We start from the raw sequence: 24,247 nt of genomic DNA on the forward strand, positions 1-24,247 counted from the left end.
GCCTAAAGTAAGAGTGAGGACTTTCTAATTCTTTTCTATAGGACTCTCTATCCAGAGAGTCAGGATTCTACTTTAAAATGTTTGTTCTCTAGGCTAAGTTCTTCTGGAAATAATATTTTCTGTATAAGATTTGCACACACTGGGTTCCCTGACATTTTTTTTTCTAGGCATTGTCAGTGTTTCTTCAAACATTCTAAGAGATGTAGAGACTAAAGCTCTTATGATCTTAAGTATTATGCAAGTCAAAATTCTCCGATGTCAATGGTGTATGAAAAAGTGTTAATGACTTCAAATGTCAGTCTTAAGTTATTAAAGCATGCAAGATTGCTACAATGTGTCTTTATATGCCAACATTAAGAGTATCTACTTAGAATTTTTTTTTTTTTTTCCAACAGGGAACACATTTATATTCCTCTAGGACTTGAGGGAATACTTTAATTTCTCTCTTTGTTTTCTTCTCTGTTTGTTTCTAAGGGTCTGGTTTACAGACTGTAGTCCATTTACACATTATTTTTATGATAGATGTCAGAAAACACAAGGATTTATGCGTTTTCAATATTCTTCTAGTAACAAATCAGTGTAAGGCATTTTTACATAATTTAAACATTGACATGAAATTATGTAAAGTGATCCAGTAATAAAAGAAATAGTATAATAATTAAGTCAAAATTAGTATTACTGTATTGGATTGGCAATAAATGGAATTAAATCTTAGGTATGAGAATACTTAAATATGCAGGTTGTAATTGGAAAAAATGTAACTACAATTTAATTAATAGGTTTTTTTTTTTGTTTTGCAGATTTCAAAATACGCTTTACAGAAGAAACTGAATGAAATGGTAAGAAATTAATAAAAGTAAATAAAATAAGGAACAGCTTTTATGAAAAGAGAATGTCTGCTTAGAGTATAATACAAATACTAAACAACTCTAATACTTAAATGATGTGTGATAATTATTACAAATAACCAAAAGAGGTGATATCAGCTTTGAACCTGAAAAACTTTCAAATGCAATTATTTTAGTACTTTGTAGTTTGATAACTGCTGTTTATGATGTGGAATTTTTTCTTCCTGAATTAAAGTATAACTGGTATGTTTGTTCTTTATAGATTAGAGTGATGATTTTTTAATAACCTGTGATTTGAATAATGAAATTATATTATCCTTATACATATAGGATCTAGCATATTCCTCTCAAAGAAGTAATAGAGAATTCCAAACAGTTCTTGGTTTTGTTTTTAAGAAAAACTGTTAATGTTTTTCCTCTCACTCTTTTTCACTCCTCTTCTCAGAATTACTTCTTAATATTAGTTCCCCTGAACAGTTTAGATTTCATCCAGTCCAGCTTACTCCCTTTGACACAGAGAATAAATTTATATAGTGTGACAGCATAGTCGTTCTGAACCCTGTTGTCTTTTTTAGGAAGTGAAAGAGTGAGCCGCAGAGACATTGCTAAGCTTGATTGAATAAATGCTGTGAAAATTCTGCTGCTGCTCAAGTGGAAAGAATAAAGATAATATTGTCAGACCATTACAAACTGTGATTTTAATTAAGAAGCTCAAAAAACTAGAGTCCAGTTTAGCTTTAAGTACCATGACATTTGTACTGAAAGTCATCTTCAACGCTACACTGGTTTTACACAAAATATGGTGAAATTGAATAATGTGCCCTCTGACCTGGGAGATAAGGCTACAAGTTAAAGATCAAAGGCAACATAAAGTGTGTTTTGTCTTACTTCACTTTTAACTTGTATTTATTCTTAAAATACATCTAATCTAACAATGTGTTTAAAATACACAAAATTATTGAACTTACATTTAGATCATTTCACATATTACCTTTCTTTCATAACTTGGAAGCTCAGTCTTCCATATGAATGAGAATATTTAAATCACAACACCTTTTCTATAAGCTGGAAATACATCTATGCTGCTTAAACAAATGTCTTCTTATGTTTATAAACTTTTTCAATAATTGATTATTCAAGTATTTTGAAAACACTGGGGTATTGTGACTTTAATACACAGTGTCGTTATTAAATGCTATTGAGTGGAGGGACAAGATATTAGAAATCCTCTTTTGCATGTAGCACTAAACATAACATGTATGGCTTGGCTGTATTTACAGAAGATGCTCTGATATGAAATGATGAAAACAAAAAACCACAAAGTAAACAGAAATTAATTCTTTCCTACAGCCTTATGCAGTAGCAGACTAATACAGTTTTAAACTGGGTCAAATTCTACCAACTTCACTTCTCGAGTTGTTGCACTGAAATAAATGGTACGTTCTAGGGATCAAAGTAGTAGTAGCCCATGTAGACTCTTAGTTATCACAAACAATAAAATGTTTTACTTTTAAGCAGATGAAATTCCAAACTATTTATTTAGCTGAGACCCATTTCTATTTAAATTTTAAGTTTGTTAAAGACAGATTAGATCATGCGCTGGCTGGTGTTTTGAAAGTAAGCAGATGTGCTGTTTAGTTTATGTCTAGCACCTTAGAAACCTTGCCAGTCAGTAAAGTAGCTTTTGTATGTGCTAAGGATTGAGCATGCCTTATTGATTTGTTCCTTTAATTCTGTTCTTTTAGTCTAGTATATGCAATGTTAATATATTGCATATACACCATATTTTAGCATGCTATCCAGTTATGTTTATGTGAAAATTGTAGTGCTGATATAATTCTTGTGATATCTGCTGGAATTTTGAAATAGTTGAAGTTTCTGTTTCGTATTGAAAGACTGTATAGAGACAAAGAAATAAAAGATTTATTTTTCTTCCATCTTTCCTTTGTTTCCACAATAAGTGTTGATTATTGTGTGCAGCATAGTCACTTTGCAGCACACTGCATATGAATAGTAGCACTCATGCAATCAGGAGGCTACAGGATGATTACTACAAAGCTAGTTGTCTGATAGAATAAGCTTGAGTGTGGGTTGTGTATTGTATTCTTTTTCTTGCTGCTGAAATAAAGAAATAGCTGGAGGAAAATGGCCTTGGTCAGGTCTTAGTTTCCTCTTTCATTAATTTCCTGGCAGGTGATACAATGTAGAATGCTAGAACTCTCAGAGTGTAAAATAAAAGCTTGTGTAGAGTAGAAAAAAAAAAACTCTGAAGTAAATTTTTCATCTGTTCATGTGTTGCCTTGTGAACTTGCATTGTCTGATCCTGGGCACATTTAGGAGAGTGAGCATTTAGAGTTATTTGTCTTGTGCAGTACCTAAATCTTAAATATATATCATGGTGCTAAAATATAAAAAAAAACAATAATGAGATTAAAGCTAGTGTTGGCTAGTTTAGAGACCAAATCTTGCATCCAGTTCAGAGGAGCAAATTTGGAATGCAAGATCTCTATGTAGGCAATGGGGAGACATCATTGTCTACGAAGTAGGTACACACATTAATGAGTCAAGTAGATGGATGACTACCTCTGTGAATGACTGGGAATTATTCTAGTTTCACTTGCTGACTGGGTTTATATTGGTAAACTATATGTTTGTGACACCATTTAGTGAAGCTACAGTCAAGTGATATGAAATGGTCTAGGTTCATTAAACTCTACTGCTCTTCAAAAAAAAGAGGGGAAACTGCATCCAAATAACCCACCATGTTCCCAGCAGTCTCCTGAGCTGTGCCCAGGAACTGCTTACATGCGTGCTACTTGGCATAGGCCAAAATGTGTTAGGGTATTTTAACAACAGTATAGGCATTTCCTGAGAGCTTGATAATGGTTTTAAAATAGAAGGAGATAGATTTAGACTAGATATAAGGAAGAAATTTTTTACAGTGAGGGTGGTGAGACACTGGAACAGGTTGTCCAGAAAGGTGGTGGAGGCCCCATCCCTGGAAACGTTCAAGGCCAGGTTGGATGGGGCTCTGAGCAACCTGATCTGGTTGGAGATGTCCCTGCTCCTTGCAGGGGGGTTGGACTAAATGACCTTTGAAGGTCCTTTCAAACCTAAACTATTTCATGATTCTATGTAGTTGCCAAATTAATGAAAAATTAACTTCTGTTAAATGTTAAATACATGTAATTTTAAATGTTGGTTTGTTCTTACTAATCCAAGATAGGAATGTTACTTTTATTTCCTTTTCACATTTTTGCTGGAATTTGCCTGTAATTATACTGTGTTGTTTAAAAATACAGTGAGAAGGCAGTGATACAGTATAAATTAGAAATAATTATTTTAAAGTAGAAAAACTGTGGAAACTAAAGGACTGTTGTGAAAAAAAATCCTATTTTGAAGATTTACAATTGGAAACCGTTTGCATAATTTTCACATGATCCTGCCTTAGGTCTCTATGCCATTACAACTCCTTTATTTCTCTGACACTTTCACCTCCCAATTACCACCTTCTGCTTCACTGAGTAACTCTGACTAGTGACTCAATTTCCAGAATATCTTTGAGATATGAGCAATTCCCTCTTTGTCTTCCTCCAGTCACCTACCTGACCCTGAGCTATTTCTCTGGTCTGGTTTCACCAAGAAATCATTGTGCCTCAACAAGCCATATGGCCACAATCAGTTCTACTCCCCATCCCAGCTTATCTTTATTACTGGTGGAGGGCAGGGCAATAATTCCTATTCTTGCTGTATCAGACGTTAGGAAGAAGAACCAAGATTCTCTGGGTCTTACTCCAACACCAGGGTCATACCCTCCCTATGGTGCAGTGTCTCCTGGTGTATCTTGATTGTCTTCTATGGAAAAATGTTTTAAGACCTTTTCACTGGAGCAGAAGAATCATATACTCCCTTTTATTTAACTGTGCACTGGGCCTGGAGAGCAGCTTGCCATCCAAAATCATATTTAGGGAAGTGGTAAGCTCTTAATAAAACTCTTGAGGATATAGCAGGCCAATTCCTTTTCTCAATGGAAAGAGCCCTGGGAAATAACAAAGCATATTTCTACTCTTCTAGTGAGGAGGAGGGTCTAAGACTATCTTGCTGACTTAAGAAAGAAATCAGGAGAACACTAAGAAAAATCCATATAAAAGAAAGTCCAAAAAACCTCCGATCTTGCCACAAGCTATTCAAGTCCCGAATTAGTGATGCCTCCCTGTTCATCAGTCTCTAAGAATAAATACACCTGAGTGACTATCAGGAAAAAGCAATATTATTTTTCCTTTTTATTTTGTTGTTATAAAATCCATATCCTAGCATTAGTTAAGCACAGTTCTTCAACAGTTTAGCTATGATTAGGAAAAAGAGAAAGTATATGAACATTCACAACCTGCATCCTTTGCAGTGATTCTGTTAGTGGTTTCTTTACCAGTGCTTCCATTATGACTTTCCATTTGCTGTAGTGTGTTTAATTTCATACCTTATAAAACATGAGAAATTTGTATTGTATATCCTGTTTTGCTAGCCTTATGTTGGTCATTTCTTTTGATTACTAACAGCTTTTATTATCCTCTGATGCTCAAACATGTATTGCATTTGTTACTCTATGGAAATGGACCCTTACAGAAGCCAGACTGTGTCTGGGCCAGATTCATCCTTGTGTAACCTGAATTTACACACAGGAATGAATTTGGCCCAATTAATTTTAATTGCTGTGTTGCTCTACTGTAGATTAGAAATAGATTAGATGCCTAAATAAATTGATATATTTTCTGAGGAATTAATTTAACCCACTCTCTTCAGAGAAAATTAGTTTAAAAATTGACTAAATAGTACCTACAAAGCTATTAACAAAAAATACAGTATAAAGAGGAACACAAAAAACCGTGTGTATGAAAGAAAGGATAACAAATAACTTTTAAAAAATCAGTGGCATGTGTCACTGAATACAGATTGCTGTGAATATGTTTTTTCAATCATCCCTTCACAAGACGAGAGAAGGATTGGTAAAATTCATGAAACTTAAATACATTTTACTTAATTATCTTGTGGGATTAATTGCAACAAGATAGTACGTAGGCCAATATGTTAATAAAAGTAAAAATAAAGTGTTAGATGCTTACAAAAGTAGTTAGAAAGCCCTTCTACAGATACATAATCTGAAATAGAAGTGAATTCATCGTATGTCAAGACACTACAACTGCTAATTGATACTAAGGCATTAACAATTATTTATTAAATATTACTTACTTTTTTTCTGGGAAGCATAGGGTATTAATCTGCATTAATTTCACTAATCTAAATCAAAGTCACCACTACTCTTTAGATGTAGTTGATGCACTTCTGGGTTTTTTTAGCAAATACGTTGAAATTCTTTTACTTAGGTGTGTCAAATACATAAATACCTAGTTGTTCTTGCAATATGTCATTTTTAACAATCCCAGAATTGGAATGGTTGAGGCTGCCTGGCATCTCTGGAGATGGCTTAGTCTAACCCTGCCCTGCTCTAAGCAGAGTCAGTTAGAGCTGGTTGCACAGGGCCACGTCCAGATGGAGACTCCCTAGCCTGTCTATGCATCCTATTCCAATGTTTGACCGCCCATACAGTAATTTTTTTCCCTCAAGTTTAAGTGAAATTTCCTGCATTTCACTTTGTGCCCATTGCCTCTTCTGGCTGTTTCTTCTTTATTTCCTCCCTCCCCACCTGGTGTTTATACACCTTGATAAGATCCCCTCTGAGTCACCTCTTCTCCAGGCCGAACAGTCCCAGTTCCCTCAGCCTCTCCTCACATGTCAGATGCTCAGATCCCTTCATTATCGTATCAGCCCTGTACTTTGAACAATGTTGTATTGGACAAAAGAAAAAAAAATCACAACATTTTTGTTTTTGTTTGTATTGCAATAGAGCTTTAAAAGTCTTCCTTGTTGATTAAAACCATGTTATGCTGGAAAGTGTTTAAAATTCTAAAAGTAAGACAGTACTTCTACTAGTGGTTTTTACAATGAAGACTGGACACTGTTTGCATAATAGATTGCTTCTGTTTCGTAACAGAAGACAATAAATGTCTATAGGCCTTATTTTCACGATTCATACGGAGACACTGTTGCCAAAGTTTCAGGAGTTCTTACCTGTCACTTACTCACTTCTGCCCTGTGCTCCTTTATGAAGGCGCTGGGACAACAAGTGGTGGGGGCTCTGGTTTTAAGCTGTCTAGAATTTTTAAATGGCTCCTGTATTTTCTTGTGTTACTGCACACAAGTAGTATGATATTCTGAAAGTATGATATTCTTCGCTTAATAGTGCAGTAGGCACAAAGCAGCAGCTGGGGCAATGAGGTGCAAACATAGCTGCTGAAGCCACTGTGTTGTTTTGAATCTGCAGCTGAAGACATGGCAGGTACTGATGACATAGCTGGTGTGGGGTGGGTGTTGCATTAATCTGCTTGGACATCCTACATCAAAGGAATGTGAGAATGCAATGCTGTACGGAGTGGTAGTGCAGGAGGACAAGTAGAAACCACACGTAGCATTAGCATGTTAGGCTATGGTCACAATACAGTGGCAGATTAAATAACATATTTAAGCCATGTAACAAAGGAAAACTTCCAATCAGGATTTGAAAACAGTTAATACAGTTCTGCAGACATTTACATGAAAGTTATCTTAAATATAAGGTACAGCATGTGAAAACATGTCGAAGTGCTTTTTGATAATCTAACACAGAGGTGAAATCTTTGGAATGAGGTGCTATCTGGAAATGTGAACTGATCATGAGGTATGAAATAGACAAGTGAAATACTCTGGGAATGATTTTGCATTTACGCTATTATGATAAAAGGCACTTGGACAGTTGATTTATGCATGCTAGTTACTATCATTAAGTAGGTGCTTCATTTGTATTTCTAACAGGATCAAAAATTACAGATGCACTTAACAGCAAAAGAGGAGCATCATAAGAAACTGAATGAAGTTGAGAGGTGTTATGCTACTATTGCATGTCAGTTTGGAATTGTAAAAGGTGTTCATGGAAAACTGGAGCACAGTGGTATGTATGTCTTAAAGGTCCCCCAACATTTGTTTTTGCTGTGTTTTGACAATACTGAGGTAAAGACACCTGACAATTCAGAAAAACAGCAGCTACCATCTGCCAAGTGTCGAATACACCACCTGACAATTACTGTATCTCAGTAGCTTCTTCATGTTTCTTGCTGTGACAGTGCCAAGTTAAGCAGCACAGGCCTCATACCTGTTCTGCTCTTTGCTACTACAGTTGTGTGTGTGACCACATGGTAAATTACACTGAGGAACTGATTTGCATTCAAAATAGTTCAGCAGTAGACCCACTCCTTCCAAAAAAAAAAAAAAAAGAAAAAAAATTTCTTAATTTGGATCAACTTCCTGTTGCCATTCAGCATAATCAACATAAACAGTTATACCAGCTCAAGTGAGGCGGTGAAAGCAAAGGAATTAGCAAACAGGGGAAAATGAATGCTATCTAGAGTAGGTTTAATGTTGGGAAATGGTCAGAAAACATTAATGAAATAATAAAAAATGGCTTTTTTTGTACAGAAATATAAAATCTTAAAACCAGTTCAGTAAACAAATAGAGTGGTATAAATAATTTTATGCTGTTATATTGTTATGTAGATTCTGACTATGTGGCTATTCAAGCTTTATAAATCAGTACCTGATCCCTGTTTGTGTGTTGAAACATAACAAAATTATTTGTGAATCTAACACAAAAATATTATTCCACATACTTTTATACAAATACATAATTTCTTTCTGTAAATGATAAAGCTGATAACCTCAAGTAATAAAAATACCTCATTTAAATGAAGTTTTAAACCTATTAATTTGAGAGAGAAATCCTTGTTTCTTATAACAAAGTGGTAAATTTCTATGCAAACATCACAATGTATCTGTAGACTATGGACTTGTGTATTTTTGTGTGTGTGTGCAGTTTTCATCCATGTAAACATATATACAGGACTTAAATAAAAATAAGTATTTTTTAAGGAAAGGGAATAGTTGTATAACTAAACATAACAAAAACACAAAGAAATCCCCCGCCCCCAACACCAGTAAACTTCTCAAATACCAAAGCTTATGGGTTTTTCTGCCTGAAACCAAATAGTTTTTTCAGATCTAGTTTGAATAAATGGCAACATGTTCTATGTGTATTTGCAATATTTCAGTACTTCAAATTGCTTTTTGTATTCCAATTCTAAAAATAGATTAATATTTAATATTAAAAACAAATTAAGATAAAACATTGGTATGTTTTCCTTTTATTCACATTGGACAGGGCTTTTCTATTATGTCAGATACAGAAAAGTCTTTTTGAAATTTCATGGAAGAATACTACTTACTCTCAGTATTTACACTATTTGAACCACATATGAATGTGTTTTGCCATGTTTCTACTTACATTTATCAGTAATTGCAAAATGAACCTCTAGAAAAAAAATTAAATGTTACTAGCTGCTTCTGTTCAAGAAGCCAGTCTGTTCACCAGTTTAATGTGTCTTTCACTGCAGAGAGAATACAATTTGCATTGCAGTATGTAAGACCTGCAATAGGCATGTGGGTAACTTGTAAATTCTGAGTAAGTAACTGCAGTCAGTGAAAAAGTCAGGCAGAAAGTATACAAGCCATTTTTAAGGCAAATGGTTTAAATGTAAAAACTGTTGTTCTTTATCTGCTGTATTAAAGCATTATGTAGGTAAACAAGAAAGTGAAAATTGATGTGTTATACTACTGTACAGGGGAAATACTACCATTTATAATAAATCTAAAATTTTATTGCCTAATCAATGTCCTACTGTTACTATTTTAAAGCTAGAGAGTGAACACCTGACTCTTGTTGAAAGACAGGACAGTTTTACTGATGTTGCCTGCTTGTTTTTGTGGGTTTTTTTCTAAGTTGTATCAGAAGATATTTATTACGTTCTTGAGTATTTTCATTTGTTAAGTACATATTCTCTTTTAAAACTGCAGAATTGCTTGTTGTATTGTAGGGCTGTTGTCTTTAACAGAAAAGGAAAGAACTGTCTGGGTGTGATGGAGTGTCTAGAGTTCTTGTATTCAACTGTTGTGCCAGAAGCTTTTTGAGAAAATAGAGAAAAAAGATTAGGAATGAATGAAGAAGAATCAGGAAATAGAAAAGGCTGAAGAGAGACCTCAGAGGATCAAAATACTGAGATTGAATAGAGGTGGCTGAAAATGTGCAGGGACCAGTGAATATCTTCAGCTTTTCATTGTGAAATGTCAAGCAATTTCCTAGTGATATCTTGGCCTGTATGAAGTCTAAGAGAAAATTCCCTTCCCTTTCAAAAGGGACAGAAGTTTTTCTTAGAGTTTTCCTCTGCATTATCCTCTGCTGTTTGCTGTCTTCCATGTCCTATATGCATAAAACTCTGTATATCTGTTAACTCAATTCTTCAAATGTTCTGTGGTTCATTATGTTCTAAGTTCCTCTGAAAAACTCATCAGAAAATTACAAGCAAAGCCTTAGTTGAAAAACAAAACTAAGATTAAAAGTTAATAGAAAAGTGATCCTAATAGAGTGACATCAAATGACACTAAATTTAAATTACAATTTTTTTTTTCAAAAAGCAAACCAACATACAGAAACGTCTTAATTCATGGTTTGAGGTATAGAACAAGTGGTACCACCTGGTGTAATCCTCCACAATATAGAGAAAAAGTTATTGAGTCGTATTTTTAGTCTTAGACTCCTTTCCACTAAGATGTTTAATTATTTTATAAATTATGTACACATACATTGTAGTTATAAATAAAGCAGTCATTCAAATATGAAAGTACATATTAACATTTTTTAACTTTTGTTTAAAGTACAGGAAGCAATACAGCTCAATAAGAAACTAACATCAGTGAATAAAAGACAAGAGACCGAAATAAGTAATTTGAAAGAAGTAAGTAGAGTATGCATTTCTGAATTTAGAAGTGGGATTCTTTGGGAGTTCTACAATCTGCTATAGAAGTAGTGGACAAGCAGCAGAACTATTCTTCGTTCTATGACTAATGGCTAAATTAGTCTAGTGCTCCCTGGTTAGGCACAAATACTTCAGATGAATGCCAATTAAAACTTGAGCAGCTCTGAATAATTTCCATAACTTGCATCCTACTTGTTTCTTGTTAATTATTAGCAACCTCTTCTTCCTGTGCTGTGTTGTCATTGCTTCTTCTATCTGATATGGAAAGGTAGAAGTGGTGTTTTCAGCTTAGAGAGAGATAGAACATGAAGAGTAGTTGCTGTAGAAGCAAGCTGGTAGCTTGAACGTGGGATAAAAATGTAACTGAATCTCCATCAAAAATGGGAGAGATTTGTCACGGGACAACTGAGACATTAGATAATAGTGATACTATGGACAATGAAGTTGTCTAGCCATTAAGCTCTTTTCTGCCCTCACCTATTCAGAAACTACTATTTTCCAGGTACATTTTTGAGTTGCACTCTTAAACATATGTAATAGTGGAAAGCGTAAAGTTCTCTTTTCCCCTTTGAGCTGTTTCTTAAGTGCTGACAGAAGAGCAGAGGGACCCTCTGGAATAAGAATTGTCCTGTAAACTCAGTATCTTTCCATACCTCATCTTCTTCATATCTCCTTATCTTTCTATTGCACTTCTTTTTTTTTTTCTCCCTTTGATTCTCTGAGGATTTTAGGTGGAGAACAAATGCATGTTTGTTCTTGGCTTCTTTGCTTAATGTTAATCCCCAACATCCAAATGAATGCTTTGGACTACCATGGAATTTTTGCAAAGTTTGTGAATTTCTTGCAAAACAAAAATGGGTTGGGGAAGATGATTTGCAAATGGGGAGAAGGGACTATGACCCTGTTGTATTTGGGTTAAATTGATTAAAAAAAAAAATTGGATGTTTACCTGCCATGACCTTTGCTTGCCTGAAAAATAAGATTTGAAGGTATGGAAGTACTTGGAAACTCTCTCCAAATATAGTGTTGTTTTCTGTTCTTAAGAGCACACAGGCTCTTATTGTTAAGGTTCTTTTGAGTATGATGCCTCTAGAAGCCTGACTTAAAACTAAATTTTATCTTGAAATAGAGAGTTTTAGGATTAAAAAAATTTGTTTCGTTCTTACCTTCTCTAGTGCTTTACTTATTTCTTGTATTTATTATGTGAAGATATTCTAGTCACAATAAAGAATAATCAGGAACTCAATCGGGATGTGTTTATTTACAAACTAGAATATAACATGACAAACCTCAGTGTCAAAAAGATCAAGTTCTGATGTGACTGTTTGATCTCAAAGATTTCAGAACTCCTACCATCATAAAAGCAGAGTGAGAAACAGTAAAGCAGAACACTGGAAAAAACGCTGCAGCAATGCCTTATTCTGCAAAAGTGGGGAGTTGTTTATTTGTAATTGTAGTTTTATGAAGTTGTATATAATAGAAAGACATGCCTTTTTACTCAAAAATGCAGAATTTCTGTGAAAACAGAGTTAAAACAATATAATAACAATATAATAAAAGAATACAGGCTGTTTTTCAATAATGCTTGTTTCAGCAATTTGCTTATTTCTGGAAAGTTATGTAGTGAGACAATGCATTTCTGAACTGTATCTGTAATGGCACTTGTCAGTTCAGCACAACTATTTGTGAAGACCTGTGGGCTCATCTTTTGGGTCACTCTGTAAATGAAAAGAAAATAAATTCTTGGACCCAATAAGAAGAGCCCTGAGTTAGCTTCATTTCATTGTGGTGACATTGTACATAGCATAATCATTGCAAAAGTGATCCTAAAACAGTCAGGTGTTTTCCCTTGTTGGGGAATGTATCTGTAGTAGAGCTGAAGGGACCTACAAGAGGTCCCTTCAAGCAATGAGAAAATTTTGATATTTAGAGGGATTACCTGGCTGTTGTCGCTTGCTACATAGCTGAAAGAGGTCATGAAATTTGCAGCACAAGTTGGGACAACTTATAAAGCTGATTTTATCTGCCATGAAGGCTTGACTGACCTCTTACAGCTCTGACAACTTGTGGGTTCAAACTTCTTTCCTCTGTAGCCTCAGTGCCGGAATGGGAATGACTACTTTTAGTACTAAAATCTTAATTTGGCTGTCAGCTCTTATCACAGCCATTACTTTAACTCAGACCAGGATGTTCTCACACATTTGTTCTTAATGGGAATATGAAGTTAGTGAAGGCTATTCAACAGTTCTGGATAGAGATAAACTAATCTCCAATTTTAATGAAATTGCAAGTATGTGATGGGATTGTTAAATACACACAACAGCAAAACCTGGGTTAAATTGAGGTTCATTTTGCACAGGTTTAATCTTCTGGGATTTGTGGAAAGGAATATTATTTAGAAAGGCTGTAGTTTCCTCTTGACATTGCCTGCTTACAAGTTCAGTTCTTAAATCTTGGCTTAACAGACTGTAGCATAATTTCCTTTTCAGTAACATTTATTTTAGGATTTGAACATTTAGTTTTTCAATGTGGTAGGATTCTTTTCAACCACTGTGAAAATGCTTCCACTGAAATCTGGCCAAGAAAAAAGGTTTGTTTCATTCTGCTACTTAAAAAACAGCTATGCTGCTCAAGGCCTGAAAGATTACAAGAGAGTTGCACCAATCGAGGAAGAGACCAGAAAAATGCAGTTGTAATGTTGGATACACTTAAAGTTTGTGTAAGGTATCAGCACTGTCTTGGGAAGTGATTACATCTGCCTGTGCTGGCTGCTTTTCCAGTCCCATACCACCTCTTTGTGCTGGCACAAATATTTATGTGGCCTTTAGGGAAAGTAGAATGAAAACATTGTATTGATCAAAACTACAATTTAAAAAAAAAAAAAAAGGAAGTAAGTTTTAGCTTAGATCAACTGGCAAAAGGAAAATACATTTAAGGAGCAGGATTGTTTCTTTTGTGACACTCTTGACTTATGCTGGCTTGAAGTGTTTCTGAAACGATGTCTCTAAGCGTTGGCTGCTAGCAGCGCATCAAAGGAATGGATTTAAAGCCTTATCATTCTTTCTTAGCATTCCCCAAAGCTGATAAAATTATTTTCCAGATTTGATTTAATTTATAGGGTTCTGAATACTACTATTGATCTTATTAGTGACAGAAAGCTACTAAAAAAAAAAGAAGCAAAAACTCTAGGGGTGAAATATTTTAAATTTCAGAGTACAAGAAAATATACGTATGTATGTATAAAATTATTTTATATTCTTTTCACAGCTACATAGCTTGTGCTTTCACTCACCATGGAAAACTTTCCTATTATTTTTGGTAATCTGGTTTGTGTTGGTTCTTTTCAGGTTTGTGTTGTTTTTTAGTTGGTTGTTGGTTTTCTGTTTTCCTGTCTACAGCTTTGTTAGCAGATCTGGGTTTGGTTCTAGATGGATTATACACATCCATCTGCTATATACAAAGAAGAAAATGTAGTCATCTTTTCTACCTCAAGGACATGATTTACTTGGTATGATTTATTCTTTACTGATGACAAAATAAGTAGTAAGATTTTTCTGCACACAAACTCTGAGTTTTGGAAAATATATGGCATCAGATCCATAGCAGGCTTTTGCACCTGCATGTGTAGCACAGAACCTGTTAACTGTGTTCTGTGTGCCATTAATCTAGTTCTCTGTAAAGACTGGCACAGTGCATGTTTTCACTTTTACAAAGTTAAAATGCTTGCACCTTCTGCCACTTAAATGTAGAGACTCTCCCTGCATATTTCATTACAGAGCCTTCTAATAAAAATAGTACATACTAATATATGTTTTTATTGCCAAAGATGGAAAAAGACTTACTAGGTTACAGAATATCACAATTCTAAAATATTACTGTCTTTGGGTTCTATAATTGATTCTTCAATTACACTTAGTACTTACCAGATAATTTTAGATTTATTTATGGCTAAAATACATGAGAAATAAAGCCTCTAGCAGAAAAAAAAATGATTTATTTAAAAGTAGTACCTATACTTGCATTTTCCATAAAACTTTGTATTTGTGAATTTCAGCTACAACGTAATCTTCCCTTTTTCTTTTGTACTGTTGTATGATTTTGTCCAGAACAGTTAAACCACTGGTCTGTGATAAGATGGAATTCCAGTTTTGTGAAGAAAAGTTAAACAGACCAAACTTAGTTGTTAGATAAAACTATTACCATTCTGAATGCTTGGTTCACCACTATGCCATCATGAAGAATTCTTGATACTATCTGTGAACAGCATTCATAACCTCTGCTATTTGTCTGAGTAAACGTCAGAGTGCTCAAGGAGAGAGCGATATTAAACAGACTACCTTGTACCAGAATGGGAGGGGTGGGGGAGAACAGGGCACAATATTTATGACTCCAGGAACTATAAGTTGTAATTTAATGAGATCAAAGCATTTGCTGTTTATTTGCTGCACTAGCAGCTTAGAATAAACTGGTTAGAAAACAGATACTAAGAAAAGTGCAGGATATTTAAAAGATTATAAAGACTATAAAATCAAAGGCATATTTTAGATGGAAAATCATGTTGTAGAAGCCTCTAATATAAAATTAATTTAGCATTCTCCTGAGATTAAGTAATTAATGTTTCAGGAAAAGCAAAGATCCTCCAAATTTATAGCCAGTTCCTGTTTTTACCAGATAGTTACCGTTTTCCCTTTTTTTCCTCCTTATTCCCTGGAACATACACAGTAGTTATAACAGGTACTGTATTCCTATTGTATATCTTGGTGTAGGAGGTTTTACCAATGCCAACTCAATATCCACTTCCAGTATGCTTATGGAAGAGAAAATAACAAAATGCTTAAGTATCATAAATACTTCAAAGTAAAATTAGGACAATAACATTTTACCTCTGAAAAGAAACTTTTAACCACGTGTGACAAGTTTAAAGTTTAGCAAGTTAGTCTTACGAATTTCGCTTCCTCTAATTTATTCTGTTGTTTCTATACATTATTTAAAAGTAGGGCATGACTGAGGATAGTTTAAAAGATTTGTCTTTGTTTTGAATTGCAATGCCTATACTGGATGAACTATTTATACGTGTTTCCTGTGTTAAGGAACTGAAGAAAGTAACTGCAGACTTGATAAGGTCCAAGGTCACATCTCAGTACAGGGTGGGAGAAGAAAACATCAATCTTGCAGCAAAGGAAAAACAGTTTCAAGAACTGCAACAAAAAATCAGAATGGTATTTTGGAATTTAAACAAATTAAATTTTGGTGAATATTTTCTATTCTTTGTTCAGCAAACATCATGGCAATGATCTCTCTGATGTATACAGATTAGTGATTCCTTTCTACTAACGGCATATGCAATATAAGATAACTATGTCCAGAACAACCTTTTCTAGGAAAGTAAATATGCTATGAATGTAAGTATAATTTCATAGTAAAAAAAAAATGTGGATAAGAAGACATTTCAAAATAATTCAGTTTCTTTAAATAGTCACATGATGATTCACAATATCACATTAATACAATGTTACTAAAGAAAATAGACAGTAATTTTAAATGCCTTTTACTGTTCTTCATGGTCTTTTCTTAAGGAGACAGCAGTTAGTAAAAAAGTTCAAGAAGAAAACATTCACATTAAAGAAGAAAAACTGGTGAGTTGTTAACACAACTTTGCTATTTAAAAATCACTCAAGAATATATGTGCTATATTTAAAATTTTAGTTTCTTAAATTATTATACTAAGCTATTAAAACTAAATTAACTTGTTTTCTCTTCAGAAATATTTTAATACTAACATAAATGGGATCTTACTCCTCAGTTTTTAGAAAGCATATTCCAGAACAAAGTCCATTGTTTGACACTTTATTCCAAATCTTAATTTTTGTCTTTGAATTCAGATGGGAAAAATTTGATATCAGTTGTTTACGTATCAGTTCAGTACAAATAAGCAATCAATCAGGTTTGCATAACATGCTTGCTGTTCTGCTTTCTGGTTGCCAAAGCTTACTATAATACTGCTGGTACTGATACCTGGTAAAATTGGAATAATGTGTCAGTCATATACAAAGGAAAGGGTGTTCCATCCATACAGAACATATACACTTAGAATATTAAGCTACACCTATACATAGCTAAACAGAGTTAAAACTGTCTTCTATTGCCAAATCTGGTATGTTCCAGAACAAATCCTGATATTCAAACCAAAATACATCGTATAAACATAGCAAAAAAAATTATATTCCCTATAATAACAGCATAATATGCTGCTTTGCAGAATATTAAGTGTAAAAAGGCTGGATGGATTTTTTCTTAAATAGCTGCAGAATTTTCATTCTGCAGTTCATTAAGCTAAATATATCAAAGAAGTGTATCATTCTTGTTCTCAAGGAGGGACAAAAGCAGTAGCTTGCTTGTATACCCACTGAGTGCTTGTTAAAGGCTAATCCAGCAGTGCTCTTCCAATCTGTAAAAGTCTGCATTTTGAGTTTGCTTTTTAAAAATATTTGCCAATAACCCAGGGAAAAATGAGTGATACACTCAGGCCTCATTACTCCCACAGCTCTGAATGCATTAAAAACATTTATATGGAGATGCTTGTACAGCCCTGAATGCACTAAAAGCATTTATATGGAGATGCTTGTAGCATAATTCATATGCATATTTGATATCTGTTATGTAAGAGAAGGACTGTATTTTGTTTTTTTCTTTTGGTTTGTGTGAATTGCTAGGGTTCGGTTGGTTGGTTTTTAATATATGGAAGTTTTTGGTATAAATCTGGGGAGGGCTCTTATATAGACATGAACTTCATGTTTTCTCCAAGAATTTGGGTTAGAAAACCTGGATTTCTGTATTTATAGAGTGCTACACATTCACTGTCTGGATTAATTGAAGATGTTGGTTTCAGTGGTTCTTGGACGGAGGCTGAATATGCTATCTAAATTATAGCTGATTTATGCTGAACTGTATGCAGAAAAGCAATCTTGTCTAGTTGAGTGAACACTGTACTAAATTTAAAAGACATGGCCAACTCTGCTGCCAACCTGTCAGATGACACTGGGCAAGCCATTCCACATCTCCGTGGTTCAGTTTTCTGGATGTAAAATTGAACTAAATATAAATTCAGCTTCAGTGCAAACATATTATTTATCTCTGCATGAGAGTACACATGCATGAAAAAGAATGACAGTACACCCAAAATAATGATTTTAGTAGATAGCTCTATCTATGTATACACTAGAACCAAAAATAGATAAATTTGAAAGCTCTTTGCAAGTATATGAAAAGACTTTATTTTAATAATACGTTCCTGTCAATATATTTTGAAGCAACTGAGCACATTTAAGACTGTCTTCTGCCCGAAACTCAGGTTTTTTTTTCCTGTGCAGGTCTTCTTTTAGTAACTGCTGTTCTAGTCTTCAGGGAGTAGAGATTGGCTTGGCTAGATCATTCCCTCTGTCTTTGATTCTTTGGAACTGTGTTTTGTAGTGTTTAATATAAAATGACTCTCTGTATTCATGCCATCCATGTTTTTAGCTAATTGAACAAGCTTGATGGCAGCACCCATGGGTTTGTAGATCTATATAATCTTAATAAACTCGTTTTCATTGGCTTTTTTTTTTTTTTAGAACTTACTCATCTTGAAGTAACAATATAGTCTTGATAGGTACCACAAAAAGTCAAGATAGTGACAACAAAATCTGTTCTACTTGCAGCATATGATGTAAACCTAATGTGTGTTAGTTCACATCTATTAGGATTTAATTCAGGAGATACAGAATAATGTCACATAAGGATGATCTATTAATGGAAGTGATTACTTGCCTGTAATGTAATTTCTCTGGGATCTTTCATATTTTCCAGAACACTAATATGGTACCGTAAAATTGTTCTGTTAGATTAACTGAACTCACAGTGGAGTTGGATTTGATATATTTTACTCAAATTTGCACTGAAGTATGTTTAAAGTATCAATAGATTGTTCATTTTAATTATAAGAAAATTCTGAGTAATAAAAAGTTATAGTAAGTTATAATAACTGGAGTTATTCTGATTGGAGTTGTTCTGATTTCTTCCTACAAGCCCTTTCCCAGTGTTGATGTTGGAATACGTTTTTATATACATGATTTTGTAAACACTGGCAGAATAAATATTAAATATATTAATGTAAAAGACATAAAATATCTGATATTTAAACTGCAGAAACAAAATCTTACTCAATATATCCTAATTGGTTTGTATTAATAAGGAAATTCTCAGCTCTCTACAATGTGTACAGGAGCTCCTTCAGCGAATAACCCAAACGAATGTTAGAATGGAAAGTGAATTGAATGCACTGAAAGAAGAATATCAGGTCAGATTTTTCTTGATTAGACAAACTATCTGTTATGTATTTTTTAAGTCCAGGGCTGTTAAAGACATCTGTATGCTTTTCAGAACTTTTGACCTCACTTCCATTGCTCCCTCAGCTCCCTAACTGTCAGCATGAACCTTGAAGTGCAGTCTATGCTTCCCTCCTAAAGTAAATCATGGTTGCCATTCTGATCAGCCATTTCTGGAGAGTAAAACTAAAACATATTGGGGGTTGCTTTGAAGTATTTTGAAATCAAATTATTTTATTACTTTTGTTTCTTATAATTTTCATGTAGGTATAAATTTATTTTCTGCAAAATACTTCAAATTTCAGATTTTCATAGCCAGAACTTGTCCCCCAGTTTCATTAAAGCAGAGAGCCTAAGAAAGAGCATATCCTTAGTTTCTTGCTGTGTTGTCTGGTGTCATATTTATGCTAGAAGTGTAAATAGTCACACAGGAGAGTGTGGAGTTGCAGCATTCCTCAGTTCCTCTTTGAGCATGTAAAAGTGGCTCAGAACAGTTTAGATTCTAAATCACAGTAGCAGTCAGATTGGCCCAAAGTGTACTAAGGATTAAGGTCATATCTGTCCCAGTCAGATGTGCCATGCAGAGTTCAGGTACAACCATTGATCAGACTATCAATAATTATTATCTATTATTTGTCCATACATTACCACAATTATTCCATTGTTTGCTTGGCTTGTGAGGCCAAAGTTTTTAACTAGGATCTCAGTTAATTTCAAATTAAACTTCCTGTATGCATGTATAGTTTTGTTTCTAAGTAAATGCCTCTATGTTAAATTGAAATTAGGTTCACTTCATGTAAGCCTTTACTTTGTCTTGTTATAGATGTAGACAGTCTGCCTTCTGCCACAGTATAAATATATGACTTCTGTGTTTTGATGAAACAAGGAAGGTTAAAGATGAGTTAAGTTCTCCATCAGAAGCTAGCTAAAGTACCTGCTTTGTAGTGCAAATGAATGTTGGATTTTCATGACTTAAAATTCTTTGATCCCAGAGTGCTCTAGAACCAAGAAGAGATGCTTCTCAACCTGGAGAACAGTCCCACTAGTTCATTATGAATCTTCAGAGTTCTCCAGTTCCTCTTTCATATATTAGCTCTTAAAAAAAAAAATTAAAATTATAAAGCACAATTTAATGGGAAAAGGTTCGTCTTTTTCTTAATATGTTTGAAACTTTTTACAAAGATTAATTTAACACTCCCTTGGCTATAGAATTGCCTAAATTAGCATGATTTTCTGTAACCTCTGTTATTTATACGTTGGGTCCAGTGAAACAGCTGGATTACTTGCTAGTCATACAATACTGTGTTTTGTTAAAGTAAGAGGGTAACATGCATTTTATTTTTTAAGGTGATTGAAATTACTTTGTAAATTAAACCAGAAGCTCAAGATAATTTAATTGGTATATAACCTTACTGATGATGACTTTCATAATACAGGGAGCCCTTTAGGATCTTTGTATCAGGATTATTGAATAGCAGGTTTATGCAAAAAGTGCTTTTTTTTTCTGATAGTATTTCTGAGCTGTTGTTTCCCATCTCAGATAAAGTTTATAGTATGCCTTAAAGCTCCTAAAAACTAAAACTGTGAATGGTATCTGTGAATCTTACCTTTGAAGACTCCACATAAGTATCTACAAGTGTAAGAAAATCATAGCTTGTTTTCTTGTTGTTAAGGTATGAATTGAGTGCAAGTCTCTGTTTTGCAGCCTGTACAGGCCAACAGTGGATTTCTGATTGCAATTGTACTAATCCTAATTAGAAAGCCTGCTTTGATTTGGATCCTGTTTATATTACACATTGGGAAGGTATTAATATTTTCTATTTTTCTAACTGCAAGACAAACTCTTTCTAGTCATCAAAGCTTCAGTGTAGTCTTCCAAGGTAATTTCTTGTAGGCATAAGTACTTTAGATGTAATTGTTGCAAGATATAAATAACAAATAAGAGGCTCTTGATTCAACTTTTGAAAGCTCAATTGACTATACGAGGACTCCTCAATACTTAGTTTGATGTAAATATTCCTTCTTAGTCTTCACTGTGGCACTTAAGATCAGCTAAGATTTTATCTCAGTTGAGTTTTGTGAGAGCATTCTGTGTATTCTCAAAACTAAGATGTTCTCACTTGAGAATGAGAATGAAAGGGTTCATAACATTTATATGAGTACATATGAGTGATAAGCTTTCAAGAGATCACACCTGGAAACATAGAAGTGGCTAGGTATTTTAACATGTATTTTTTTGTAAATCTGATAAATACATGCATATAATGCAGTGATTCCTTTAAATAGCATGATGTAAAGACAATGCTATATTAAAAGTGAAAGTCATAGGTTTTTCTTCTTTCCCCATGAACTCAATGAGGGTATTTTGATTTGTCAGAAACGTCTGCCTCTGTTTAAACAGTAGTAATAAAATTTTGTTGCTTTTGGTAGCTACTTGTTTGGCTGAGTTTGATACCATTACCAGGATATTCCAGAGAATCAGACAATATTAACTGCTTATTTTGCAGTGTCATTTTTTTAAAGCAACAAATGGAACTTAGAAAATAGGGAACTGAATATATAACTTGAAGGGTCTACCCACTTTCCTGCCAATTTGAGAGCTATTGCTTTTGTCTTTATTGATTCTAGAACCACAACATTGATTCTACAACATTGATTCTAGAACCATTCATCAAATGGGGTCTGAAGGTTATCTGTTATTCTTATGCTCTGTCCTACATCCCTGTTGAATTGGTGGACCTTGCTCATCAAGAAAAAGAGTTTCTTCTGAATAACATAAAATGGAAGGAGTGATTGTACAGTCCCATGGAAATATTTTTATTCTTATACTCACAAAAAACTACTGCTTATTTTTGGGCTTGAGATGACAGAAAACTTAAACTTGCAAGGTAACATTCAAGAAGGATCATACTGTCCTCTCTCATTCTGTCTATGCGTATGTAGTGCTAGGATACTAATGTCCTTAGGAGTTCAGAAAAACAAGTTATAATTCTTTAATGGATGCCAGAATACTTGAGAATGCAAGGAATTCAGGCATTCCCCTCTCTGTACAATTGGCTTTAACATATGATCAGTTCTATTACTCTGCTGCTCCTGGTATTTTGCCCTAAGAGCTATGCTGTGAATAACTATTATATTCCATCTCAGGGGAGGTTGCATTTGAGACACAAGTAAAAGAATCCTTGGAGTATGAGCAGATTTATCGAAGAGAGGAGGTCTTGGACTCCTAGTTTATAGAACTGGATGAAAGATGCTACATCAGAGTGCGATTATTCAGACAATGTATTGTTGAATTGTCTCATCTTTTTAATTATATAACCTGTCAGAGAAGATCCATTATATTCTTATGCACAACTTTTTCCATGTGTATAAAAATGCAAGGTAGTCTGAATTTTCCTAGTGTTAATACCTGTAAAATATATTTGTATTAATAGTGTAGAAAAATTAACATAGGCATTTAAAAATTGATGGTAAGTGAATCAAGAAGTAGACTAATTTTTAGTTAAAAGATTAAGAAAAAGGAATTGCTTTGGAGCATTGCCCCCATATCTTAACATTTTTCAAGTGGACTTTCAGAGAAGCTCAGGAGAGTCATAAATATGTAGCCGATCATATAGCCACATGTATTAGTTATGTTTACATTATCAAATATATTTCTGTCATCTATATAGTAGATAATGGATGCAGTAAGTCCTTTATCTTCCATATTGTTTGCTGTAAAAATGTGATAGGACAAAAATTCCAGCAGTACCTAAGGTACATGTGAAGCTACTGTTGATTTACACAAGACTACTTTAATTTAGCACAGTAAAGCTGAGTTAACCCCAAAATGTTGCAAGTACAATTATGATAGTATAAAACTTAATATTGCTGTTATTTTGATGCACTCCTATTCTATTTCAGTGTTCTAATAAAAATAAATTAAAGGATAATCAGATTTATACTTCATGTCCAGTAGATAAGTTTTAGAATTTAAAGTTTATACAATTTATAAGAGAGGCTAATCAATTTAGGACAAAAAAACTCATCAGAAAAATAAAAATATTACAGTAGTTTTTTCTTTAAGTACAATGGGTCTAGATTGTGCTACATTTCATATTTCTCATCTCTGGACTTTATATTACTTTTTCAGCACATTAAAACTTATGCAGTGAAACTGAATAATGGCAAGTGTTTTTATACCCTTTTATAGCCATTTCTTTTTTCATAACCTCCCCCTGTTTCCTGTTAGCTAAACTATAAGCACCTTTCTGTTAATTTATGAAAATTATTGTTGAGATAGCACATTATCACTGATCTGTATGGCACTTTCAGCATGTTAGAAGCAAAGGTCCAAGCAACATAAAACACATCAAAATTCATTAATGCAGTATTGATTATTTTTTGGATAATTAATTTTATTGCAGACCCTTGAAAGAGATAATGAGCTGCAAAGGGAGAAGGCAAAGGAAAATGAAGAAAAGTTCCTTAATCTTCAGAATGAGCATGAGCAAGCACTAAGAACTTGGAAAAAAGATGTAGGTTTATTAAATTAAATGTTAGAGTATTAAAAGGTTTTTGAAATAGTCATCAAGCATTTCAGGTAATTCCTAAAAACCAAGAAAATATTGCAGAAATAATACAATAAAAACAACCAATTTTTTTTTTTCCCAGTAATGTAGACTCTTCTAGAAATGAATATTTTTAAAAGGTAGATTTAGGAGAAATGTTGACTTCTGTGCTTGAAAAGGTCAGTGCACTTCCTGCAGTTGTATGAAGCAAGAGCCAGAGTCTTAGGTTTTACCTTGAATTTAGCACTTTAAAAATATTCCTGACTGATACACTTGCCATTACCTAGACATAGAAGCTGATACAGGTTTTAATTTACATTGAATGTTATATAAATCTTTAGAAAATTTGCATTTTTTTACACAACTTATTCAGAGAATACTAGCATTTCTAGACTGCACTCTTGTACTCTGAAAAAGCTATCAGTAAACTGTCATACAGTAAAAAATGAATGAAAATCTACATAGACTGAAGTGACACAGACTGAAGTTACTTCTTAAGGCCATATGCTCAGGAAGAACAAAAAGCAACA

At 33.8% G+C, this 24,247-nt stretch overlaps 1 protein-coding gene across 1 annotated transcript in view; it reads left to right on the forward strand.

Annotated features, from left to right (window-relative positions):
* The window catches only part of CCDC73 (coiled-coil domain containing 73), a 59,108-nt gene that overhangs the window by 19,934 nt on the left and 14,927 nt on the right, over positions 1 to 24,247 (forward strand). The window contains exons 6-12 of the mRNA XM_086748562.1: positions 801 to 839; positions 7,755 to 7,890; positions 10,704 to 10,783; positions 15,895 to 16,023; positions 16,381 to 16,440; positions 19,035 to 19,139; positions 23,574 to 23,684. Of these exons, the coding sequence (XP_086604688.1) occupies positions 801 to 839; positions 7,755 to 7,890; positions 10,704 to 10,783; positions 15,895 to 16,023; positions 16,381 to 16,440; positions 19,035 to 19,139; positions 23,574 to 23,684 (660 nt within the window). The remainder of the gene's footprint in view (positions 1 to 800; positions 840 to 7,754; positions 7,891 to 10,703; positions 10,784 to 15,894; positions 16,024 to 16,380; positions 16,441 to 19,034; positions 19,140 to 23,573; positions 23,685 to 24,247) is intronic.

Source organism: Chlamydotis macqueenii, chromosome 5, assembly GCF_036417535.1.
Source record: "Chlamydotis macqueenii isolate bChlMac1 chromosome 5, bChlMac1.mat, whole genome shotgun sequence".
Classification (NCBI taxonomy): Eukaryota; Metazoa; Chordata; class Aves; order Otidiformes; family Otididae; genus Chlamydotis; species Chlamydotis macqueenii.